The sequence below is a fragment of the Pinus tabuliformis genome, chromosome 1_1 (genome assembly GCF_031772625.1).
Source record: "Pinus tabuliformis cultivar Carrire ecotype Pingquan chromosome 1_1, CPIR1, whole genome shotgun sequence".
Classification (NCBI taxonomy): domain Eukaryota; kingdom Viridiplantae; phylum Streptophyta; class Pinopsida; order Pinales; family Pinaceae; genus Pinus; species Pinus tabuliformis.
Genome location: NC_142297.1, coordinates 152711293 through 152723302, shown reverse-complemented (window position 1 = coordinate 152723302; position 12010 = coordinate 152711293). Strand labels below are relative to the sequence as shown.

The 12010-nt window shown below is 29.6% G+C and overlaps 1 protein-coding gene across 4 annotated transcripts in view; it reads left to right on the top strand.

Moving 5' to 3' along the window:
* LOC149212063 (MADS-box protein SOC1-like) overlaps positions 1-9696 on the top strand; it is a 300150-nt gene extending 290454 nt beyond the window's left edge. For 3 of the 4 annotated variants that reach the window (XM_089391682.1, XM_089391680.1, XM_089391686.1), the window contains one exon: positions 8589-9299. In XM_089391682.1, coding sequence (XP_089247808.1) covers positions 8589-8624 — 36 coding nt within the window. In that variant the 3' untranslated portion in view covers positions 8625-9299. Of the gene's footprint in view, positions 1-8588; positions 9300-9610 lie in introns of those variants that run through there. The other variant, XM_089391683.1, reaches the window with a different exon arrangement.
* Positions 9697-12010: the final 2314 nt, after the last annotated feature.

Sequence of the window (12010 nt, the reverse complement as noted above, 5' to 3'; positions counted from 1 at the left end):
TCTAAGTGATTAAATTATTTTATTTAATAATAAAGTATTTAATTTCATTGTTACATATCAAACCTACCATTTTTTAGCTTGGGTCAATAGAGTGTTACATACAACGAACGAGTGTTAAGTGGGCCACAAGCATTATTTCTTTGTACCTACAGTGATATTTCCAGGCAGAGAAAGAGAGCAAAGTGACCTCATCTTCCAGTGGGGTTTTCTCCCGAAAAGGTTTCCCAGAGAGAATATATTGTGTCTTATGTGTGTGTAAGATTATTTTATCGTTCTTTACTTTTTTGTATTATTTATATTCGCATGCATGCACTAATTACAGTTAAATCCACAGATCTTAAAGTTTAATAAACTATGATATTGTAGAAATTGTGATAGTGTAGAATTTTCAGAGTTTTAATATAATATTATTAGATTTGTTGTGACAAATTGTCTAGTGAAATATCCACGGTAGTTTACGGATGAAAAATATTCGCGTATTTCTTATTAATTTTAGCGTCAAATCTAGCGATCACGTTTGCATAGGATACACTGTTTTCTATTATTCACAAAACACCAAAGAATTTATGTTTTGTCTACGCATTTAATTTTGTTTGGGTGGAGCTTTGGGTGGAGTGGTTGGGCATTTAAAATATTGATGCATGCCAAATTTAGAGGTGGCTTAGATGTTGGGATGGGGTCTCGAGAGGTAGAATTGAATTAATTTAGTCATTTTTTGTAAAGAATTTTGTAATGAATGTGAAGTCTCCGCAAGATATGGATGTGGAGCATGTAGCTAGTTAAAAGTCACAGGGGCCTTAGCCCCTTGCTTGGGTAAGTGATAGGCAGTTTTGAAGACTCACCCATGAGCCTCGGGCCATGGTATTGTATTAGAAAGACTATAAATAGATGATTCTTAGCGAATGATAATGACAAGAAGAATAGAAGTATGAATGAATGAATGAATGATGTTGTGAGGGTTTGATAGACAGGAAGGTCTGTTTCTATCAGTGAACAAAGAAAGGCTCTACAGCTGAGTGTGCAGAGGCCTGGAAGAGTCCACAGCTGAGTGTGTTGACCCTTGCAACTAAGTGCGCAAGGTAGTTGAAGAATGTACTTCTGATTAATAAACACTGATTTTGGGTTGGAAATACTTGCATCTATCTATTTAATTGTTATGTCACTTTGACTGTTGTTTTTGTAATTCAATGTGTTTTCTCAGCGCGAATTGGGTTAATTGAACATGTTTATTCTTAACAAGATGGTTAATTGGGTTAATTGAACATGTTTATTCTTAACAAGATGGTTAAATGATATTCGTGAAGATCTAAATCTATGTTGGGCTAATTTCAGATAAGGAAAATAGGTTTATGCGATGACAGATCTAGATCTCAGAAGCCCTAGAAGCCCTGTTCAGTTGCGCGAAAGTAGCAGACATACCCTATTAGGGCCTCCTTAACGCAATTGGCTGGTCCTACAAAAAATTGAAGGTATCTAGGGCCAAATTAGGAGTTTTAACTCTGCCGGAAGGTTAGATCTGCGCAGAAACAAATCTAAGGCACTGAAAGACATCACACTAGTCTCTGGATGCAGAAACTTTGTTTTTGCATCATCCAATATCGCTTCGGGTGACGTGCGCTAGGAAGGTTGCTGTGGAAAAGGCCAGCAGTGTAGGATTTTGTTGATTGGCGCATCTAACTTTGAACTTGGATCAAAACCTCTTAAACCAACACTAAATTAAGAATAAGTGTTTCTTACTAGGGTTTTTTCACTAAATTAAAAATTAAGTGTTTCTTACCGTTTTTTTTTTTTTTTTTCCTTTTCTGTATCACTGTTGTGCTCGGTGTCTTTTTATTGCTGCTCATCCTTTTGTGCTCTGTGTTTTGTTGTTGCCACTCGGGTTTGTGCATCTCGATTTTCTACATATCAATGACTTTCTTCTTGAGGTATGTATTTCACTTCTCTTGAAAATAGTTGCAAAAGGATTAGCTTATATTTTCCTTTGGCTGTGGATACATTTGTGTCTTCTGTTTCTGTTTTGTATAGTAGTGTTTGCGAACATGTGAGCCAAATCCAACAGAGCACATCCAATACATGAAACTTTCAAAATTTGCAAGCTTCTCAAATAAAATGTAATGACAAACCTTAAAATAATGATCAAAGAGCGTGAAATATATGTTCTTCCAGACGGATAAGAGACTCATCCTCTGCTGAGATCGCTTCGGTGATTAAGTCCAACGGGGTTTGCAAAACCTTACGTTACATACCAAAGCCCTATTGAAGCAGCGCTCTTGCGACCTTAACTTACCCTAGGATTGCATTTTGACCTAGAACTGGAGTTTAACACGAGTATTGGTTTAACAACATCGCCAATGTCTGTATGGATAAGGTTCCATTCATGTCGTCAATTCCGGGTTTTTCATCCACGCTACTTCTAAAACGCAGAGAACAAAACTGTTGACTGCCGCAGTTTGCACGACCCTGGCTATTGGAGTTTCCTACACGACCGTTGTTGACTGCTTACATTCATGGCAAAAGTAATTGCCATGAGTATGGGGGCGGTTTAAGACAAATGCTGAAAAGTTGCAGTTACTTCAAATTTGAACAACGTGAGATGTGCGTCGACATGAATCAATAGCATCTGCTTTGAATGGCGACCAAATGTACAATCTAGTTTGCAGAAGGCAGAAGGCATGCGGACGGCAGTTACATATGTCATGATGTTTTGCAAAAGTATAAAATGGAATCGCACTGGCATTGGAGTAGACTTTTAGAAACAATTAGGCTATAGATAAGCTTGGTTCCCTCAGTAAAAACAGTCCAGTCAGGCCCACAAGGCTATAAAACTAAATTATAACAGTGTATGTAGGCACAGCGAAAATGACAATTACCTTAGACAACGTTTGAGTTTTTTTTAATGGGTCGTTGTTTGTAGCAACGATGTATTGAATTTCTCAAATTTATATACATGGAACCTAACGAATTTCAAGAATTCGCCATAAAAAACTAACTAATTTCAAGAATCCCTAATCAAAACTACGCTGAATAATACATTAATCGTATGCAGGAAAATATGCTTCTTAAAATTCGATTGGTAGGTTACGAACCTTGCTATCCTCTAGAGCACGATTTGATCCCATAGAAATTTGGGCGAATTCTTTCTTTCAATAGTGAAATCTTTTGGGCCAAAAATGGACAGTTAGCTAATAGCCAATATTAGCCCTTAATTTTTATTTTTTTTATTTTCGTGTGTCGGGTCACTGCAGTTTCATAAACTAATTAGAATCAACTAAAATGTGGATTAAGAAAAATAATTACTTGGCCTTGTCTTTTATGTTATTCAATGTAAGTAATGTGAAGAAAATTAGTGATATATTATATTATCGACCGATATAGTATATGGATTAATATGTTATGGTTAAAGTTAATGGAAAAGTATATTTTAGGAGAGAGTCAGTTTATTAGTTATACGTGAGATTTAGATTAGTGGATTAAGAAAAAGAATTACTTGGCCTTGTCTTTTATGTTATTCAATGTATGTAATGTGAAGAAAATTAGTGATATTTATTTATTGACCGATATAGTATATGGATTAATATGTTATGGTTAAAGTTAATGGTTTAGGAGAGAGTGAGTTCATTAGTTATCTGTGAGATTTAAATGAGGAATTTGTTTTTTTTTTTTTTAATAATTGTTATAGAAAAATTTTACTCATAAATATTAATGATGAATGAATATAACGTTCTGTCAAACACAGTCTCTAGGTGAAACCCTTACCTAAAAACTGCTCAGTTTAATAAATAAGTCTCTATCTTCCATATTTAACATTGATAATTTTTTTAACATGTTTTTATGTACGAGGAAATTGCTAAAGAAAATTTCACTCGGACTCGATGTCGTCAAAAGAAATTAATTTAATATATTATATACTTGTTGTTTTTGTTGGAACATTTTTGCCATGTTCAGTTTTCAAGTAAACATAAGCTTTGATATAAAAGTGAGCGTATTTTTTCTTCTGGGAAAAAAATAAATAGAAGTGTTGATTTTATCATCTATATAAAGTTTATATTGAATGCTTTTATATGCATGATTGATTAATGTTTTAACAAAATAAAATAAATAAATTTTTAATTATAAATTTTTTGTTCATGTTTAAACGAAATTTATAATTATTAATTAACAATAAAAAAATCCATTTTATCAACTACTTGTTGTAGGGTCCCTCAAAACAGCTTCTTGCTAAGTATTGTATTACTGAATTAGGTATTGTCTCAATATCATCTTAGAGGTGATAAGCAAATTTACAAATTGTTTACCATTGGGCTTTCACTCTATTTTGACACATGAATGTTTATAGATTTTATTTTTTCGGGATTGGTTTAAACTTGAGTTTATAGCTATAGGTTTTAATACGGGGTAGAAAAAATATTTAATTTTATTAAGGATAAATTCGGCATACATTAATTAATATGTATTTTATAAATATAAATATAATTTATTTAAAAATATATTTTAAATTTAATTTCAAAAAAAATTAATAATACATGAGGATAGTCCTTAGGATAAAAGATAGATAAATTGGGAGATTAAGTCTAATTGTTGACTAAGAAAGTTTGTATTATAATTTTGTGGTCTAAGAAAAACAATATAATAAATTAAAGACCATTTAATATAAATATTGTAATAAATTGAAAAATACTTGGTACAATAATTTTGAACAAACTGAATAATTATAAATATTTTATTTACAAACAAATTTCAAATAAATTGGAGAATATTTAGTGTGACAACTTTAACCAAATATACAATTATAACTAATAAATAAAAATAATAAAATAACAGATAAGAAAATATATATTTTCAACTAAGGTAAGTATATTGTCATTTTAATGAGTAACAAAGAAAAACTATAAAATTGAAATTCTAATAAGATTTTTATATTATATACAAGTAAATAATAATAATAAAAAAACATCAAATCATGTTAAATCATCAAATATTAATTATTTAGAAAATATACAAGTTAAATATCAAATTTTTTATTAAAAATGTGTGATTGAAATTTTCACATATTTTTTTATATTTTATTTATTATAAAATATTAAAATAACTTATAAACTATTTAAATAATATATTAAAATAGTTTATAAACCATTCAATTTAATCAATAAAATTATATTAATACCTTTTTTAAATGTAAATATTATATTATTTATAACTAAACAGTAAAATTAAATAATATCAATTAAAATTAAATCATTAAATAATTATTTTTATAAAATATAAAAATTAATACATATTTATCTCAAAATAATTATTTATTAATTATTATTTAAAAACAAAAAAAATTCATATTTATCTTAATATAATGGCTTATTAAAAAAATGTGAAGAGGCCATAGATAGAAATAAATTGAACAAATTTGATAGACTAACACTATAAATTTAGATAAAATAGATAAAATTGAAATTATTTTCACAGCTAATTTTTCTTCCAAGTAATTTGATTCTTAAAATATGTATATATTATCCATAAAAGGGAATATTTGTAACACATTAAATTTTTAAAATTATAATTTTATATATATATGGAATATATGTATAGGAATATTTTATAATATATTAGACTATCTATCATTTGAATTTGAATTATAAATTTTCCTTTTTAAGCTCTTTTAAACCATATTTTTTCAAATCTGTCATTTTTTTTTATAAATATAAAATTAAATAAATTTAAAATAACAAATATAAAATTAAATGTGTTTATGTGATAATATTATTTATTTTTATTGGTTAAATCATCTAATATTGTTACTCATTTAGTTTAGTTAACTTCATTGGTATGATTTGTGTTTTATTATATTAGATCAAAACGAAATAAAAATTAACAACACTATATAATTTGGACAAAATAAAAATTAACACCACCATATAATTTGGTTCTGAGTGTGACTTTTTGTTATTTAAAATGTAGTTTTTGAAAGCATAAATTTTTACAACATTTAAATTTTAAATATTAAATCATTTAATTTTTTTTATTATTTCTCTAAAATTTTGAAATTAGCTTATTTGTTTCAATTATGCTTTGCTGATCCATAAATTCCCACAAATGTTTCTCTATTGCAATTTTATGCATAATGTTACTTTGTAAAATTTACGAAGATCTATGTTTGAATCAATGAATTTGTATGATAAATGAAAATTTGTGTAAGAAATATCTAATTATATATATATATATATATATATATATATATATATATATTATATTCAAATTCTTGTGTCAATGGGCTAATATGTCAGTAGCCTATCTGTCTAATCCCCAATCCCAGTGTCAAGTGACTTATTATCTCAATGCCTAAAATGACTACAAACTTAATTTTTAGCTCGATCCAAAAATATAGAAGTCATCAAAATCAATTTTATACCACAATTAATGATAAATAATAAAATCAATGAATAAAATAATATTATATAATAAATCAACTTCAATTTTTTTTAATGACCATGAAATATCAAATACAATTCTTACAAAGTTAAATGAAATATCCAAATATATTATTATTAAACACATGTCACATATATCTGTATGATTTGATGGGTTAATTTATATAAAATATTGTTAAATTTCTATACAATGATTATTCTGGCTATCATTTTTTAATGGAGGCAAATTACATATCTACAATATATGAAAATAGGAAAACAACATTTACCTTATTACAATTTAAAGTATAAAGTATAAAATTAAGAAATCTAAACAAAATTAATATAACGATCAAATTAATATGTTCATGCTTTTACCGTCCTTTAACATCACCAACATTGGATGAGCAGACAATTAAGTCTCATTCCATAAACCTTGAAAACAAATAACATTTCTTTATTAAAAGACAAAATGTTAAGATCAGAGGTAGATTCGTTTCAAACATAAAATCTAATAATGGAACCTTCCAGAGAAATTCCACCGTCCTTTAACAAACACCGACGTCACCAACATTGGATGAGCGGACAATTAAGTCTCATTCCATAAACCTTGAAAACAAATAACATTTCTTTCTTAAAAGACAGAATGGGTGAGCGGACAATTAAGTCTCATTCCATAAACCTTGAAAACAAATAACATTTCTTTATTAAAAGACAGAATGCTAAGAGCGGACAATTAAGTCTCATTTCATAATCCTTGAAAACCAATCACATTTCTTTATTAAAAGACAGAATGTTAAGATCAGAGGTAGATTCATTTCAAACATAAAATCTAATAATGGAACCTTCCAGAGAAATTCCATGCCAAATTATAAATTAAAATTATAATAATTTTCTTAATTTTGAAAATTATTATAATATTTTCTTTGTTTTAAGGACAGTTAGATATGGTCTGAATTTATTAATTATATATTTATATTAAAAATGAGAGACGTGTAATTTTCACAGTTAATAATATTGAAGATTAATAAAAGTCATTTGGTGACGTGATTGTTTATGAAATGTTTTACTTACTATAGTTAATATTTTGCAATTTTATTATTATTTTTTATTTATGGTATTATAAAATGTTTTTTGTTTTCTTAGTTAATTAAATACATATATCATTTAAATTAAACCAACTAAATACTATATCCACAATATTCATTTATGCTTTATAAAAAACAATAACATACAACCACATAACTCTGGTTATAATATGAACCAAAAAAAATACATGGAATAATATTATAACATGATTTGTTCTTATGTTTCATACCTAGTATATTATAAACAACGAGAGAATGAACGGTAAATTAGATCCGAGGTTCTGGCCGCACATGCAATTTTTTCATGTGAGAGTATTTAATTCCATGAATATGCTTACTAAATTGCGATGAAGTGATTGCATGAACATAAAGATGGAAAGTTTTCACATTGCAAGATAAGTAAAGCAGTAATATAAATTAAATGGCACGTAGACTATTTCAATTATATTCTGAACCAAATAAATAAGTCATCTAACACCTCCTACTTATACTTATGATTCCAGAAAGAAAGTTAGTTAGAAATTTACATTGCAAGATAAGTAAAGCAGTAATATAAATTAAATGGCCAGTAGACATTTTCAATTATATTCTGAACCAAATAAATAACTCATCTAGCACCTCCTACTTATGCTTATGATTCCAGAAACAATTATATTCTGAACCAAATAAATAACTCATCTAGCACCTTCTACTTATGCTTATGATTCCAGAAAGGAAGTTACTTAGAGAAGAACGGTAGGAGATGATGTTATGCATTTGGTTAAAATGGCATAACAAAAAATATCCGAGTTTGATATAACTGTTACAATCGCTTATAATTGTACAAGGGAGAAGTTAGAAACTAAATATAACTTAGAGATTGCATAATCTAATGATTTTTCCCTCACTCCCTATGTTCTTACATTTTATTCTTCAAATATATTTCTGTATGTGCTTCTTTCAGGCTATTAAAGCCAATAATTGGTATCAGAACCTGATACATTTGATAGCGCATCTGCTTTGCAATATTTAATCCTCTTTTTAAAAAAATGAGACGTGATCCCATGTGTAAAAAATTGTTCGTTTAAAATGATGTTCACTGTATTGCCGTGGAGAACAGCACAGCCACTCCAGTATTGGCATAAGAGATGAATAGAAGTGGAGAAGACGTGTGCGTGTAAGAGTTAGTGGTATTGAGCAAGGCTCTGCAATAAGACTTTCAAGTAGGAGAACCCGTGTGTGAGGATCTTCGAACGCCAATCGCTGATCAACTTCGATCAAGTAAAAGAGAGGTACGATGTGTTAACAGGTGACCAATGTACCAGCAGACTGGTGCAGTTTGCTGTGGCATAGTTATACCCGGGAAAGTCCCTAAAGTAGGTGTTTATTTTGTATTAGTTTTAAAATAGCTCCCAGCTCATAAAATTTCGTATTTTCAAATTGAACTGCATAAATATTTCCATTGAAATGCGATGTCACAAAGGTTTGGCTTGCTTCATCAAAATCTGCGGTGAAGGGTTTTGTTTGCAGTGTTCTGTGTTGCAAGAGGGTGTGAACGGAAGTGGACGAGAAAGGCCATGATAGTGTGCTTGCAAATGGTAGTTGTAGTTCGATCAACGTCAATGCGGCTGTGGCAAATGGCAATTGTGGTGCGAAGGGACGCATTTATATTGTTCGTGCAATGGATGTGAAGTTGTTGGCCGTAACCACGAGGGTTTTTATTATTTGCTATTTTAGGTAGTAGGAAGGGTTTAATGATAATCTCCATTGTCTAGATTTAAGTTTTATTGGATTAACAACTTTTTATACTAGTTATTTGGACTATGTTGACTTTTTTTAATCATAGGAACTTTTTGTATTATCTTGACTATGTTAACTTTTTAAAAATTACTCTACCATAATGTTGTTGCTTGGAAGTGATTGGTGCAATAGATGTACTAGTTATCTTGACTCTTTTAATCATGGTTTACCTTGGAAGCGATTGGTGCAATGGATGTGAAGTTCTTGGTAGTAACAATGAGAGTTTTTCAAGGTATACTATTTGCATATTGGTTTGAAATCTAATCAGTTTTTAAAGTAGTGTTGTTCTTAAAGTGATTAGGTTAGAATTGTAACGGTGTTCAATTCTTTTTTTTTAATCAGGTTGGGCTTAGGCACGGGGTAGGCTCAATGCCAGATAGAAAAACTATCTACTCACCAATAGAATAATACCATCCGAATTGTACGAGATTGAACACGGGCCTTAGACACCCCTTGACCTTATGGACAAGTTTTTAAAGCTAATCTAGAGGGACGAGAAAGATACGGCTTAAAAGTTATTATAACATTTCAGCAAAGTCCTTATAATAGAATATTTTATATCATTGTTATAAAAGAGTTATGGATAGCATTTTGAAAGCATATTATATGCTTATTGTATTTACATGAACAAAAAATTTATAGAGTTTTTAACTAGCTATATATAAGGGTTTGCAAAATTTTAAGATAGTTTTAGAATATGAGATTATTAGTAAGTTGAGTATGTTTTTATTTTTATTTTTTATATTATTTTCACAAGCAGCAATTATGTTTGTGCAAATAAGAAATGAGGCAGAAACAAAGAGAAATGTGAAAGTAAAGGAAAAAAACTAATCACAAAATTTTCAGGAGGAAGAAACAAAGAGAAATGTGAAAGTAAAGACAAAAAAACTAATCACAAAATTTTCAGGAGGAAGAAACAAAGAGAAATGTGAAAGTAAAGACAAAAAAACTAATCACAAAATTTTCAGGAGGAAGAACATGTAAGAAGTTGGTTTTATTTATAATACTATGTTGTAAGTATCAAGTGAATGGAAGTTACATCAAATTATGGTGGAACATGAAAGGTAAAGATAATATTTCTCATTTCTTTAAAAAGAAAAAGGAAGTGAAATGTTATTTTATTAACATAAATTAAAAAAAAATGAAGTATAAATTATGAGAAATAAAGTGAAATGCATGTATGATGAGAGATTGTAATGGGCTTGTATTTTACACATATGTAAAGGACTTTCAATTTTAGAGCATTTAATCAGTATCATGGACTAATGGTCACATTATCAGTTAGATAATCATTTTGCATGCTTGCTGTACCTTTATTTGAAATGTTGTAATGAGGTTGGTTGTAAAGGGGTGTATGTTCAATTCTACTCCACACCCCATAAAGTCTCGGTCATGGTTCTGTAAAAGTCTAAGCATATACAAGTTGTTTTTCCCTCATGTTTTGTAAGCCTCATTAAGTCACATCACACATGTAGGAATCATGTAGAGAATATTTTATTATGTAGAGAGAGGATGTGACATCAAGTTGTGGAATTAACCACTAGTGTATGTATGAGGGTGTCAGGTGTACTTGTATGCTAGCTTGATGTGACATCAAAGAAGTCGAGTGAGATAGATTAATCTTAGAAGGTTGGGATAATCTTAGAAGGTGAGGCCTAAGTTATATTGAAGAGAGAGTTTTAAGTTGATGAGTCTTATAACTGAAAAGGATTCTCAAAGAACTAGCGAGTACAATAGATAGTGTCCATTTATTTTGGTAGATGAATTCCTTTTTATATGGCCATCAATAACTAATTGTTTGTAGGAAAGAAGGTGATTTCATGACAAAAGAAGGAAGCAACAATAAAGAGGAAAGGGATGAAACAACAAAGAGAATGATGAGAGAAGATGATGAGAAAGAGAATGATGTAGCAACATAAGAAAATGAAAGTGAACGATGAAGACCTAAGACCTAAAGAACAAGGAAAGATGGAAAAAATGTGGGGGATGAAGAAATGAAAGAATCAAGAAAGAATAATATTGATGTGCAGATGCAAATGAAAACAATATTTGTGAAAATAAAGTGTTGACACAAATAAAAAAACATTCCTAAAAGTTTAATGGTCCTGCTTAACTAATATTTTGATGAGGAATGGAAATTTGAAGTGAATGTACTTGAGCGAATGCTTATGCAAGTCTAATGCGATATGTATACTCCCAAAATCTATTATGTTGAAAATTTAATGGTACTCTTAAAAATAGTTTGTAAAGTAAGGTTCATGGTTGAAATCACTAATGCTTGTGGTTGACAGAAAGCATATAATGTGATATTCTCTTAGTAGTAAGCAAAACCACTCGTAACAGTTGAGGTTAAACAAAAAAAAAAAAAAACTCATAGGTGTAATGGTTACGTGTTAACCCCATAACACCCATGATGATGATTGGTGAGGATGTAGAGGGAGTGGAAACGTTTATGTCTTCAGAGTAGTGGGAATGGAGGTAAAAAAATAGGAATGTGTGTTGAGATCAAAAGTATTTATTAAGGGGAAGTATATTGGAGTAATAAACCAAAGAGAAAACCCATAGGTGTAATGGTTACGAGTTAACCCCATAACACCCATGATGATGATTGGTGAGGATGTAGAGGGAGTGAAATTGTTTATGTCTTTGTAGTAGTGGGAATGGAGGAAAACAAATTAGGATTGTGTGTTGAGATCAAAAGTATTTATTTAGGGGAAGTATATTGGAGTAATTTCCACTTGT